The sequence below is a fragment of the Ogataea polymorpha genome (genome assembly GCF_001664045.1).
Source record: "Ogataea polymorpha strain NCYC 495 leu1.1 chromosome Unknown OGAPOscaffold_2, whole genome shotgun sequence".
NCBI lineage: Eukaryota > Fungi > Ascomycota > Pichiomycetes > Pichiales > Pichiaceae > Ogataea > Ogataea polymorpha.
The window spans coordinates 893054-907019 of NW_017264699.1; the positions used below are offsets into that span (position 1 = coordinate 893054).

The window sequence follows — 13966 nt, forward strand, 5'->3', positions numbered from 1 at the left end:
GTCAAGTCAATATAAAATAATTCCTGGCCCCGTAGCAAAAAAATCCTTTTTTTTGAAAATGCTCCAATCAGACGCAGATGACCCGACAGCTGTCCTGGTGACACTTGCAGTATCGTGTGTTGCGTATCTTCGCAACTTTTTTGATCAAGCGCATTTCGATGACAGTAAGGTGTTTGACGGAACAGATTCCCTTAACGTGAAGATTCTCAAAAGGGGCATCTCCCTCAGAGCAGATGTACTCAACGACTGGATGGACAACGTAATTGCAGCAATAGTCTCCAGACAAGTCACCGCTTTCTGTTTTTATGTCAAACCCCACCCAGCCCATAATTCATTTATCGAGTCCTACTTCTTCGAGATCGACTACACAAACAGCTCCCACCAGGACTATAACTCTCAATTGTATCGTATACTGAAAAGGCTGATTGTCTTTGCCCAGAATTTGAACGACTTGCCTCTGGAACGCTACCTATCTCTCAGTCTTGTCTCCCGCGACCAAACGTTCGCTTCTCCCTTATTCCAGGCCTCCTACAGTCCATGTTTGACAGGAATTGACGAGTCGTTCGAGATGGAGAACTGCGGCACGTTCAAGACCCACAAGCACGTCATCGTCCTCAGAATGTTAGCAGGCAGCACAAAAGACGGGTGTTTCCCCATGGATCCACTGGCCTACATGGATATAGAGCCTTCGCAAACGGCGTTCGAGCTGAGAAACGCAGCGACCTCGCGATATGGCGACACGCAGGACGACGTTGTCGGGGTCTCTTTCCAGACGCAAAGCTCGTCAACGTTGCAAAACCCCTCCTCGTCGCTGGACACCACCTGCTGCTCTGCAGAGTCGAAATAAATCGCGACGCGTCGGAAATATTCTTTGCGTAAACAACATGTCCACCAGAGAAAGACAGATACAACACCTAAACCACCAGCTGGGAGAGCTGCAGCGCAACCTGCTGTATATGAGCAAGCTTTGCGACAAGACGGCGACGCAGTTTCGCTCGATTAAGAACTTCAGCGAGCTGCAGGCGTCTGTGTTTATGAGTTCCCACGCGGTGTTCCAGGTTTACAGCGAGAAAAAAGAGGCCAGAAGACAGGAGCTGCTTAAGGAAATGCAGGAGGGCGCGAATGAGGACGCAATGGACGAGGAAAGCGAGAAATAAGCGTATTCTTTGGGAAACCGTACTGCGAAATTTATTATTTTTTTAAGGTATGGTCGCAGTTGCTATCGAATATTTCGGGCCCGCAAAAACACATACAAACGGCGTGGCGCACGAGACAGTACAGTTGGCAGAGCCGGCAACGCTCAACACGCTAATCCAGCACGTCGGTCGCTCGTACTCGCCCGAATTCGCTCAATATATCGTTTTCTGCTGTGGAGTCGTGGTCAACGAGGACTACGTGGAGACCGAGCGCAAATGCACCGAATCCTTCGGTAAAAACATTGCTCTCCAATCAGGAGACGTGGTAGGCATCATTCCGCCAGTTTCAAGTGGATAACGAAACTATTTGCCACTATATACAGCGTTCCGTCTATTCCTTCAGTTCGCCCGACTCGACGATTTTTATCTCGGCAGTGGTGCGACCGCTCTGCGAGCCGAACGACTCAATCTTCTTCACAGTGGAGTCGTAGCCCTCAACGACCTCGCCAAACACAACGTGGGCGCCGTCCAGCCATGGACAAGGCACAGTGGTGATGAAAAACTGCGATCCATTGGTGTCAGGACCGGCATTGGCCATGGAGAGAAGACCCGGTTTGGAGTGCTTTTTCTGGAAGTTCTCGTCTGGAAATTTGCCTCCGTAGATGGACTTGCCCCCATATCCGTTGAAGTGGGTGATATCGCCACCTTGCAGCATGAAATTCGGAATCACTCTGTGGAAAATGGAGTCCTTGTATCCAAAGCCCTTCTCGCCGGTGCACAGAGCTCTGAAGTTCTCGGCAGTCTTTGGAACAACCTTGTCGTAGAGGTCGAACACCACACGAGGCTGTTTTTCGCCATTGATCGCGATGTCAAAGTAGCACTTGACTAGGCTGGCACGGGAAGTGGAAAAAGCTCTTTTGTACATGTTGGTATACTAGGTAATTTTTGGAAAAATATTGCTTTATAAATTAGGTATTTTGCGTCTATCGACGCGACGGTCATCAGAGTTTGCGTTGCAGTTTCGTTAGAGCGTTGCCGACAATGTTGAGGTTGGCGGCAAAAGTGTCGTAGTCGGCAGAGCGGAGCGGCTCCTCTAGCCCTGCAAGGACACAGGCGTGCTGTGAGTCACGGGAGGGGGCGAATATGAGGTGACGGATCCACGCGCGGTCTATAAGCACCGGGTCCGTGACAAACAGCCGGTCCAGCGAACGCACCTTCAAGTTAGCCACCTTGATTTTGATCGCGATCTTGATCTTTGTGAGTAGCTTGAACCACGGGTAGTCTTGGAGAATTTGTTTTTGCAAAAGCGTAAGGTTGGAGTCGAAACTCGAGCTCTTTTTCAACAATATCTGGAAAAGAGTCTCCATCTCGTCAACTTTTGTTCCCAGCCGCTTATTGGACTCATCGTCACATATGCGGTCGAACCAATAAGATGGCACCTTGTCGATTATGTGTTTATAGCGTGAATGTATGGCTGCGACATAGTCGTAGGTTCTCACGTGGAGAATTTCCTTTTCGCTGAGATGGAGCACAAACAGGCCTGCAAATTGCGCCATGACGTTGGGCAATTTGAGGTCTGGATCCAGACGGGTGTACCATTCGAGCGAATCAGACAGGGAGTTGAAGTAGGGCACAGGGTCTGTGTCTTTATTGTTTGAAAAGCCGAGGTTTAGCGATGGTATGCCTAAATGGTTCTGGAACACAGAGTAGTCTCCCATTCCGGTCGAGATCAGCTCCATCGACGAATTCGATGCGGTGAAGTATTGATGGAGCGTCTGCTTGTCGTCCACCATCACCTGCTTCATCACTTTCTGCAGCAACTCGTTGAAAAGTGGGTGGCTCTCTATTTTCAGCTGCGAGCCATTTAATTTATCCAGGTTAATGTAGAGAATATTGTTTTTCGCTAGCTTGGTGGAGTAAAACTCTCCAAACTCTGTGGACCCCAGCAGGCCGTAGCTGGACCCATCCCAGGAGATAAGCTTGATGGTTCTGAGGGGTTTCCAGCCGAGCTTGACGAGCTCGTCAAACCCCCTAGCCAGCTCCATCATGGCCACATGGCCGCTCGAAACGCCCCCTAGGCCTCCGATTGAGTCTCTAGACGCGCCAATAATCAGCTCCTCGTCCTTGATCACGCCGGGTATCTCATTCACAATATTGTAAATTGGCTTCACTTTATACTCAACAAGGTTGAGCAGATCAAGGGAGTAGCTCGAGGGCCCGCATGAATACGAAAATTCCAGGTCCCCATGCCAGCCCACGTCCGGTCCCTTCAGGGTCTTTAATATAGGCTCGATGTCCTCGTAGCTGAGCGGCAAGGAGGGGATTTTTGGAATAGTTTTCGGCTCCACTCTGTGAGCAAAGAGCGTCGAAGACCATCCAGGCGTTGTCGGGTCACCCGGCTGCTCAGCAAGAAAACTGACTGTTTCCTTGTCCACGCTGGACGGTTTCCGAGCAGGCCCCGACGGAAACGGTTTGCGGCCGTTCTTCACTCTCTGCTGTCCGTCGTCGTACGGGTCAGAGTACACAAGAACGGCGGAAATTCCGTGTTCTTGGGCAATTTTAATTTTGCGATCGACGCTAATCTGTCCGCGTCGAACAATGCCAATTAGACCGCCCACCTCGACGCCGGCCTTGCGAACAGCTTCGTAGTCGCGCTCCAGGCCATAATTCAAATAAACAAACTCGGACTTGACAGTCCCGTTGGCGGAGTACGGATGGAACGACAAAAGCTCGCTTTCTTTCAACTTTGCTTCGTAGACAACCTCATCTCCGTCATACATCTTCAGGTGCGTCTTCAGAGGCCTGCCCATCCAGGTCTCGTATTTGTCAGAGTACGTTCTGAACTGGTAGTTGTTCTTGAAGAAAAACTCGGCGGCCTCGTGGTTTTTGCCAGGCAAATGGACATCGCGCTCCATAAACTCCATGTAGCTCCTAACATTGTTCTTAAAGTTGAGCTGGGTCAAAAATAGTCGCGAACAGTCGTCAAAGGTGAGAAACTCGCCATGGAGACGTCGTAAGTCCCTGTCCAACGAGGTCCGCGGAAGGAATATCAGATTGAAAAGGAAGATGAACAGACATCCAAACACGCACACAGACAGAAACCGGCGACGCTGGATCTGCTCCCAGGTCACGTTAGTAGCCACTATCATAGAGTTTGTTATAGATTCTGTAAGACTGCGAGAACGCCTTAATACCGGCTCATTATCATTAATGCTTCCGTAAGCAAGAGATGCTTTGCGGGAGTTAGACCGGGAATTGTTGGAGGAGAGAAGATGGCCGAGGTAATCGTCCTGCGCAATCGACTGTCCCGACAGAGCCGGGTTAGGAAATGGTTCTGTCATGTTCTTTCGGAAGCGGCGGAATTCAGGAACTGGGGGCCGTCAAAAAATTACAGCCGCAGTGATGCTATAAAACGGGTGTCTCAGTTTGGCAGCACGCTGCTGGTAAATAACTATGTTGCCTGTATATTCAATTGTCTAGATAAATAATAATCTGCCCAGCCATTTTTGCCCGAGCAGCCTTGACGTATTTATCGGTCACGTGACCCGGCCGTCGCCTGGTACGCCTGTCTGGCCTTCTCAGACCGTAGCGCACTCTCGCTGTTTTTCAGATGGCCCCTGTCGTCCAGTTCGACTGTTCCCGCGGTGTCAAACAGCGATACCTGGCCCACAAGCAAACCCAGCGTGTCCAACACCTGGTCTGGGTCTGACAGATACGCTTTGGCCACCGTCTCCTTGTTAGCCGGGCCCACTGTCACCGGGTAGATGCCACGCGGCTCCCTGACCGAAACTAGTTTCTTGTCTTTCCAATTTTGCTCAATAGCGTTCAACACCTTGAACATGTCCTCGTCCGTTGTGTCGTCTCCTAGACACAGAATAAAATCCGGCATTTGCTCAAAAGTGCGCGGCTGCTGTACCAGGGGGTCAGAATTGAGCACGAGTCGGCGCACTATTTCTCCCTTGTTGACAAAGGACGGCCGCACCTCGACGTTGGCCTTTCCGGCCATCACTTCGACGTCGTAGGCGGCCATTCTCTCCAGCAAGTCTGCCTTGCACTTTGCTGCCTGGAATTTTCCGAGCTCTGGGTCGGACTGTCTATAATGCCAAACTATGGCGGCCTTCTTCTTCTCGATGAACGAGCCGGGCGTTCTCTCTGTGTATCTTTTGAGAATTTCCTCCACCTCTTCTCTCCAAAGGATTTCGTACCGTTCGGCCAGGTTGATCCATTCTTTGTGGCCTGCTTTCTTGAGGAAACACCCGTGTTCGGCACTTAGGCCAACCTCAGGGAACTGCGAGCCGACCCACTTCTCCAAAAACTCTTGGTCCCTGCCGCTGATGATCCAGATCTCGTTCTTGGGATCTTGGACCAGAGCTTTGAGAACATTGATCAGCCGTGCCGAAGGAATGGCTGCGTTTGGATCGCGCACAATTGGGGCCAGCGTCCCGTCGTAGTCGAACAGAAACAAACGCCGTCCTGCTCTTGTATAATCCTCCAGCAGCATCGGTTTGTTTAAATACGGCGTACCGTGCTTCGAGTTCAGCTTCACCACAAAGTCCATTAGGCTCTGCAAAAAATGGCACGTCCAGTCCTGGTTAGTGTTGTTGCACACAGACCGGTACAATTTGGCCTCCAAAGCGGCTTTTCTGTCGTCGCTCATTAGCAGACACTCGTTGATGGAGTTGGCCACGCCAACGGCATCCCAGGGATTCACTTGAACACAGTCCTGCAGAACGCTTGCCGTGCCGCTGAATTCAGACAGCAACAGCGGCGACTTGGACTCTTTCTGGCACACAATGTACTCCAGAGCCGTTGTGTTCATTCCGTCTCTGATGGACGTGATCATACACAGATCGGCAGCCCGTAGCAGAGCCAAGTACTCGTCTCTGTCCACCTTCATGTTGTAATACTGCACAGGGGTGTACTCCAGCGAGCCGTACTTGGCATTGATGTTCGAAACCAGTTCGTTGACCTTCTTGTCCAGCTTGGAGCTGTGGTAGAACGGCTTGAAAGAGACCTGAATCAGAACAACCTTGCCCCGCCATTCGGGGTAGATGTCGAGGAACATTTCAAAGGCCTGCAGTTTCTGGACCACACCGCGCACCAGATCGAGTCTGTCTCTGCCAATGACGATTTTGCGGTTGCCGTTGAGCTGTTTGAGCGTCTGCACTTTCGACTCGACGCTTTCCGTGAACGCGTTCTGTTCAAGCTTGGCCACATCAATGCCCAACGGCAACGTCACAACTTTCACGTTGGACGAGTGGATGTGCACTCCGTCCGGCGTCACCTCGTAGCCAAGGAGCCTGGCACAACAGCTGATAAAGTGTCTGGCAAAAGAGTGGTTCTGGAACCCAACCTGGTTGGCTCCCAGCATGCCGTCCAGCAACAGCTTGCGCTTGCTCAGGCACTTGAAGTATTCCGACGACGGGAACGGAACATGAAGAAAATGGCCTATATAGGCTTGTGGAAACTCCATTCGCAGAATCTGCGGCAGCAGCAGCAAGTAGTAGTCGTGGACCCAGATGATATCTCCTGGCCGGTAGATGGCCTTGATTTTGGCGGCATAGGCCTCGTTGAATTTCACGTAGTCGTGCCACCATTGGGCCTCCTCGCGGCCGTCGCTGGGAGCCGGCTGCATGTAATGGAACGTGGGCCAGATCACGTTCTCGGCATATTTCCGCCACCTCTCCTGGTCTTTGCGCAGAAGCCACACAGGATGGATGTTCTTGTCGTTGTTTGCCTCGTGAATTTTTGCCGTCACGTATTCCTTGTCGTTATCGTTCAGATATAAAGGATCGTTCTCAATGGACTGATTCGTGGGAATCGAGTGCGGAACACTCTCGTTGTACGAGTACAGCTCGCCGGTCCAGGCAATCAAGTGAGACTCCCAATTGGTCGCCTCGTTCAAGAACGCATTCGACGCATGCAACGCAGAGCTCCCTCTGAGCGGCTTCAAGTCCCATTTGCCATTTTTTGTCTTGTAGATTTGGTTCGGCAGTTGCGTCATGCAGTTAAGAATCCGTCCGCTCACCTTTATCGGCGCCGATTCGAAATCTTTGGGGTCAATGCGAGTCATTTTTGTAGTATCTAGATATATTTGAATTTTCAAATTATAGTCAACTTCACCTTGAGATAAAAAATATTGGGTTGCTATCAAATAAATTCCAGAAAAAAACATCTGCGAAGATGGACGTGAAAATTCCGGGGCACATTACGTGGACTATTAGCAATACATCTCTAGCAAAAATGCGGCCGCATTAGGACCGGATGCAGATCTTGGATCCATCCTTAAGACGGCTCATGTCGTCGCCGCTGCCCGAGCTGCTCGCTGTGGTGGCGGGCGTGTCGACGGCACCGGTTCCTGCAACAGGGGCCTTTCTGTTGTGCGTCATGTGAGATTGGACCAGATGGCCGGCCGCAAGGGCAGAACAGAGCGAGAGCTCGGCCGCCAGGACGGCAGATGCAACGATCTTGGCCAGCTGTCTTGCATTGGCTCCTGGTTCGGTTGGATGCGGACCCTTCACCCCCAGGAGCTCCAGCATGGCTCCTTGAGGCTCCAGAACAGTACCTCCTCCAATGGTTCCTACCTCGATAGATGGCATAGAGACGGAAATTTGTAGGTCACCGTTAGGCAGCTTATTCATCAGTGTGATACAGTTGGAACTCTCGACGTTTTGCGCAGGATCCTGTCCTGTTGCAAGATAAACGGCAGTCACCAGGTTAGCGGCGTGGGCATTGAAGCCACCAACTGACCCAGCCATGGCTGACCCAATGAGGTTCTTGGACACATTCAGCTCCACCAATGCATCCACATCTGACTTGAGCACCTTTCTAACCGTTTCTGCAGGAACAATGGCAGCAGCAACAACGCTCTTACCACGACCTTCAATCCAGTTGATGGCGGCAGCTTTCTTATCAGTACAGTAGTTTCCTGACAGAGAAATGATCTCCATGTCATCGAATCCACACTCGTTAATCATGTAATTTAATGCATACTCGACTCCCTTGGAAATCATGTTCATTCCCATAGCATCACCTGTGGTAGTCTTGAACCGGATGAAAAGCAGCGTTCCGGCCATGGCGGTTTGAAGATGCTGCAGTCTGGCAAATCTGGAAGTGGAGTTGAATGCACTCTTCATCACCTTTTGCCCCTCCTCCGAATCAAGCCACATCTTGGCAGCCCCACTGCGGGCTAGTGTAGGGAAGGAGATACATGGCCCTCTGGTCATTCCATCATTGGTCAAAACCGTCTGAACACCTCCTCCTGCATTGATGGCCTTGCAACCTCTCATCGTTGAAGCAACCAAACATCCTTCCGTGGTGGCCATTGGAATGTGGTACGGAACACCATCAATTATCATGGGACCAGCAACACCAACGGGTATAGGCATAAAGCCAATCACGTTCTCGCAACATGCACCAAACACTCTGTCATAGTCGTAGTGTTTCCATGGAAGTCTTCCCGTGTTCAAAACAGGAGCGTCAGCAAGTTTAGCAATGGCTTTGCGACGAACAACAACTGCTCGAGTCTTATCCTCCAGTTGTTTTTCCAAAGCATACAATGGAAGCTTGCCCGAAGTGACCAGCTCTGCAACTTCTTCATTTGAGCACTCCTTCACATTTCCTGCTTTCATGATACTCGTCAATTCCTCAAGAGAACGTTTTGGTGTCAAGGCTTTGATTTCCAACGAATCGGCATCGCTGCCAGATTGTTCGTCAGTAAATCCGTCGTCAATCATTTGAGCCTCTTTCACATCGTCAGAACTTGAGTTGCTGGATCTTGGGATAACAACCGAAGGAGCTGGTGTTGGAATGACCTTGCGTTGTTCCGCAGCCCTTTGCTTCTTCTTTTCCTTCTTCTTGATTTCGCGTGTCTCATCTATATGAGCATTTGTGGCATTCAAAAGGTAGATATTGATTGCGACACTGATTCCAGCCAAAACAAATAAGAACTTTCCAACAAGGGGGTCCGAGATGGCTTTGGAAAGTCTTTCAAAGAAATGCAAGGCAAGATCTTCTGTCTTGGTGAACCAGTCAACTCTGCTGTATACTCTCGTTGGCATAACCGTTATTAGGGTTCCGTGGCTTCCAATCGGAATGTTCATGGCAACGGACTTCGACAGAGATGGCGAAAAGGTGGAGAACAGGTTGATAGGCTGGTAGTCAGCAGAATCATCGTAAAGCCAGGAAGTTCCCAATGCAAACAAATGCAACGAAATGAATCCCACAATCATGGCCACCTTGAAACTGACAATGTTGCTGTTGTGACGGAACAAGTCAGTCGGAAGTTCTGCGGAGGCAGCAACGCTCTCTGCAACAGTCTCAATGATCCCGTCTTCCTCCAAGAACTGTTTGAGCTCAATCTCCTTGTGCACTTTGTTGATTTGAGCCTTCAAAGACAAGATGGAAGAGTAAAATGTAAATGTGAAAAACAAGTCCACAGCAAGAATCAAAGCAGCCATAAGGCAGAAGTTCATTAAGCCAGTAAGGTTTGGAGCCAAAATTGAGCATAGCAAAAAGCAAGCAATAATGATGGATTGGTCCTTGATCAGTGGGATCGCAGTTGTGGATTTCACCACGCTTGATATTGTTTTTGGAATGTCGGTGTTTGATTCTAATCTCAGAGCTTTAATCACTGGTTCAGTGAATGCAATCTTGTGCTTAAATCCAATGGTTGCCACCAAAAATGGAAGCCCCTCACTCAGCGAGATAAGTGGAACTTTCAAGTTGAACAAGAAAATACCAGTAGCGAGTGCAAACAAAAAAGCAATACCTGAAGAAAGCAGAGAGCCAAACGCAAGCCAGAAATTAGAACCAAGCTTCTTCATTTCAAAGAACAATTGGGCAAAAGTAAACCACATTGCACCGTATGCAACGGTTACCAAAATGATATCGAACGGCTCCGCACCTTTGATTAAGCCCTCAACTTTCATGAATAGAGACTTAAGATATTCATAATATTTTCCGATACGATGGATACTCCTCACTTTGAACTGGACGCCATCTTTGTTTGTCATTGTCGCAAATTTCTCGTATAGAGACTCTGTGGAAGCAAAATCAGAAAGCAGAATTTTTTCATTTTCCTCCATCCCCACGAGCAGGTTATCGTACACTGGGAGGTCGGCATCTCCGACTCTTTTGAACTTGAATGGAGTAAGACAGTAATGGTCTGCAGATTCATATGCAGACGGATTATCGACTTGCGACCATTTGGTGTAGTCTGACGATCCTGATGGGTGGTAAAACAGCACGGGCTGAGAGGAAGCAATGCTCAGAGAGGACGCGTAGTGGTCCAAAATGGATAGATAAGTGATCGATGCCACCAGAGCGGTTCCTATAATCACGTGGATGGGCCTTTTTGCACAGGTTTGCGCCAGAAACGCGCTAACATTCGCCAAAACTGATGACATGTAGGGAAACGCAGATTAAACTCGCTGATTGTTGGATACAGTGATGAATTTGCCTGACTAATGCTGATCTCAATCGGATTACCTGACTAATCACTAAGTGTACGTGAGCAAACAGCCTAATTGAATATAGTGGTCAAATTATATATTACTTGATGGGAACGAGCCAGTGGGAAAAACGGAATTTGTCTTGTGTAAAATGACAATCTTAGTGAGAGTAAGTAAGTACTAATTGGCGCAGGTATTCGTTCTAATACTGGTTCTATCTGAGGGCGCGTGATCAGAGAATATAGGAAAATTGAGAGAGCTATTAGATTAAATAAACCAAAAAGGTGAACTCATCAGATTTTTTCACTAAACGAAATCCCCTTTTGTGTTCTTCGCGAGCGCTAGCGAAATTATGCTCTTATTTTTTTGGGTTGTATACTCGTGATACATGCACGTGACTAAAAAAGACTGTCCAAATCTAACTGAAAATTATAAACGTCCATCCATTTTATTATTTATTTCACACCATAGGAAAATGTCCAAAGACGTCAAAAGACCCGAACTCGCCAAGCCGTAAGTATTCGGGCTACTTGTGCTAACTTTAGATATGTGCATGTGCCGGTGAAACCCCGCAATTCCGCTACTGGATTTGCTGCTCAGAACTTGCCAATGGTGGCCATGTTTATGAGAAACAAGCCTTTGGCTTGGTCGTGTCTTTTGCTCGCTGTGCAGAGCTATCTGAATGAGCCATTGATTAAGTCGCCTGACGATGAAGCGCAACCAGCGATTTTCAAGGTTGTGTTTGCGGTTATTAGTGTGCTGACCAGTTATATGGACCTTGTTTTCCCAAACACCAACCCGCAGGCTCGGCTCCAAAAACCAGCACCTACTGAAGCTTGAGTGTTGACCGACAAGTTATAAATGATGTTAAAGGTTTTGTGTTCGTCAGGCAGACTCTGGTGCGGCTGCCCCGTTCCTATCTCCCAACTCCCTATCTTTCTTCTTGAGAGGCAAAACTTTAGGCTTTCTCTTCAGTTTGGTAATTAGATTGTGGTCGAATTTGGAATGACACGTAGGGCATTTCTCGTCCTCCGGAATGACACTCAGGATGCAAAGACACACGGAGCAAACGTAGCCCACGTCGATAACTTTGTTGGTTATAAAACACGAAGCGCGGAAATCTATCGACTCGTCAGTAGGCAGGACAATGATCGGTCGTAACATAGGGTCAATAAACAATGCTGTTGTGAGATATTGTATAAGGCCTTCCGGTTGTGTAATATAAATGTAGACTCCGTTGGTGGCATCGGCTGCTTGTTGAAGGAAAGTCGAGCTGGGTCCTAGTTTGCAAACGTCCACCGATATCTTCATTTTTTGAGACGCAAATATTGTATTCATAACCGAAACGTACGGCAGCGTGCTGTCGTCACTGATGCTCACTACTAAGAGCCGCGATTTCAATGCGTTCAGCTCGTCAGATTGCTGGATTTTGTTGATATGACAGAGGGCCATCGACATAGCTCCTGCGAGCGTTCCTTTAATATGCTGATTTCCTTGTTCCCTGCCAACCAGCTGGGAAAGCGTTTCCGGCTGTTCATTTAGCAAGTGCTCAATTTTGTCCACAATTGAGCCGTCTATAAATCGAAACTGTCTGTACATTCCAGGAGTGTGCAAAAATCTGGTAGACGTCGAAGACTCTGTAAGCGGGTATATGAGTTGAGCCCCATGCGAATAACTATTTGCAAGATACATTGCAACATGGTTTGAACTGTTGAGGGACAGATGCGAATTGAGCATAACTATAACAGAGGAAACCACTTGCTTGAGGGAGACTGATTGATCTTTTTCAAGTTTGCGCCATTCCAACGGATTGATATCGACCACTACCGCCAGCAATGACGGCGTCTCGTCTACTAGCTTATGCGGGTTTGTCTGTGATTCTGCAAATGCCCTATCCGCAATAGCGTCCATTTTGACAGGGCCAAGCGCTAGTCTGTTTTAATTTTTATATTTTTTTTTAATTTTATGGCGATTAACGTACTATAAATTTGAGGTTTTTCCTTGGAAAGATAACTTTGTTTTGTACCTTCCTTCTTCTCACTTTGAGCAGTTGAGGGTTCACAATCGATGAATACGGCGCAAGTGGCATTTAGTCAGCGCTCACAAAGCCATTGAGTTAACTACATCTCATCCGAATGTCTGCCGCTCTACAGACATACATCGTTCACATCGGGCCCTGAGACTCACGTCAAGGCTGATCATCATTCCATCTCTTTGAAATACCAGATATTATCACAACTCACCATTCTCATTGCTGCCTGTTATGTCTGACGCATGTTCGGCGCTAATTTTGGGAGCTTTCGCTCCCACCTGCTTGTGACAGCTCTAGGAGATTTCCAGAGCAGAGCAGTTTATATCCTCCCGGCGAAAATCCTAGCGCCGGTTTTCCTAATGGGAGGATACCTCGACGCAGCCCATGCTGCGGAGGGGACATATAGAACTTTTGAAATACTGAAAACTGAATTTGAACGTACCTCCCCTTACATGGAAAGGGAGAGCGCATCCCCCCTATGGAAAGGGAGAAGTATATCCCCCCTTCAGATAGGGAGAAATATAAAATGCGTTCCCCCTATAGAAGGGGAGAAATGCATCCCCCCTTTCAAATAGAGGGAAGGCAAATTACATGCCCTCCCTGTTTGGGATGGGTAGCCTCTCCCCCTCCCCTATGGTCAGGAGAGCCGCATCCACCCCTAGTTTCGAAAGTATACTTCCCGTCTTTCTAGTACAGGGCAGTGGTGGAACCCCATACCGGACGACCTATGGCAGTATACTTTCACGGGCCTACCCCGTCGTGATAGTAGTAGTTCAATGTGTGGTATAACTGGAATCTTCCAAAGCTGGAAATATGGGCGAAAAAACGTGATTTGGTAGCAAAACCTTAGAAATGTCACAAGTGTAGCAAAGTGTAGAAACGTCAAAGTAAATGAACATCCAATTGCTATCCTGGTAAACGTTATACACCGGAGGGGGCATCCCCAGCAAAACGCACCAAGTGGATGGTTAAATTGCTGAATTCTATTCGTTAGCGCTAACAACGTCGTCAGCCAATTGCTAAGCAATTCTTCAGAGGAATTCGATATCTGCTGACCTCGATTCAAGCTTCCAGGCCGTACTTCGTGCCAAGCCTGTGCAAAGCGTCGCTCGGTAATTAAACCCGCGCCAGCATCTGCACACACATTGACAGGTTCCTAGTCCTTTCAGTACCCCCGGATCAGGTTATAGAACCTATCCCGTTTCTTGCAAGCCACAATGGATGCCCCACAGTCCAGTGTCTACGTGAAGGCACTGCAGGTACTGGACTGCTATCCATCTGGCTTACAGGATCCGGTTAATCAACGCAATGGGCCCAATTTATCTTAGACTAGACTCCAAGGCGAG

General features: G+C 48.6%; 7 protein-coding genes across 7 annotated transcripts; 2 read left to right on the top strand and 5 right to left on the bottom strand.

The window, feature by feature from the left end:
• Window positions 1-58: 58 nt before the first annotated feature.
• Window positions 59-2085, top strand: OGAPODRAFT_92846 (uncharacterized protein; the record flags this gene model as incomplete). Its single annotated transcript, XM_018357235.1, has 2 exons — window positions 59-837; window positions 896-2085. The coding sequence occupies 2 exons, from the start codon at window positions 59-61 to the stop codon at window positions 1155-1157; spliced, it is 1041 nt and encodes a 346-aa protein (XP_018212395.1). The 3' UTR covers window positions 1158-2085.
• Window positions 955-2085, bottom strand: OGAPODRAFT_15789 (uncharacterized protein). The gene has a single exon (XM_018353965.1). The coding sequence runs from the start codon at window positions 2059-2061 to the stop codon at window positions 1528-1530; it is 534 nt and encodes a 177-aa protein (XP_018212396.1). The 5' UTR covers window positions 2062-2085; the 3' UTR covers window positions 955-1527.
• Window positions 2086-2092: 7 nt separating this feature from the next.
• Window positions 2093-7190, bottom strand: OGAPODRAFT_15790 (uncharacterized protein). Its single transcript, XM_018353966.1, has one exon. It carries the CDS (start codon window positions 7138-7140, stop codon window positions 4666-4668), a length of 2475 nt encoding a protein of 824 aa, XP_018212397.1. The 5' UTR covers window positions 7141-7190; the 3' UTR covers window positions 2093-4665.
• Window positions 2138-4477, bottom strand: OGAPODRAFT_7079 (uncharacterized protein; the record flags this gene model as incomplete). Its single annotated transcript, XM_018355849.1, has 1 exon — window positions 2138-4477. The coding sequence occupies one exon, from the start codon at window positions 4475-4477 to the stop codon at window positions 2138-2140; it is 2340 nt and encodes a 779-aa protein (XP_018212398.1).
• A 148-nt stretch (window positions 7191-7338) lies between the features above and the next one.
• Window positions 7339-10865, bottom strand: OGAPODRAFT_15791 (uncharacterized protein). Its single transcript, XM_018353967.1, has one exon. The coding sequence runs from the start codon at window positions 10541-10543 to the stop codon at window positions 7391-7393; it is 3153 nt and encodes a 1050-aa protein (XP_018212399.1). The 5' UTR covers window positions 10544-10865; the 3' UTR covers window positions 7339-7390.
• Window positions 10866-10873: 8 nt separating this feature from the next.
• On the bottom strand, window positions 10874-12297 carry OGAPODRAFT_15792 (uncharacterized protein). The gene is made up of 2 exons (XM_018353968.1): window positions 11134-12297; window positions 10874-11101 (listed from the first exon to the last, which is right to left on the bottom strand). The coding sequence occupies exon 1, from the start codon at window positions 12278-12280 to the stop codon at window positions 11474-11476; it is 807 nt and encodes a 268-aa protein (XP_018212400.1). The 5' UTR covers window positions 12281-12297; the 3' UTR covers window positions 10874-11101; window positions 11134-11473.
• Window positions 11064-11428, top strand: OGAPODRAFT_7082 (uncharacterized protein; the record flags this gene model as incomplete). Its single annotated transcript, XM_018355850.1, has 2 exons — window positions 11064-11101; window positions 11134-11428. 2 exons carry the CDS (start codon window positions 11064-11066, stop codon window positions 11426-11428), a joined length of 333 nt encoding a protein of 110 aa, XP_018212401.1.
• Window positions 12298-13966: the final 1669 nt, after the last annotated feature.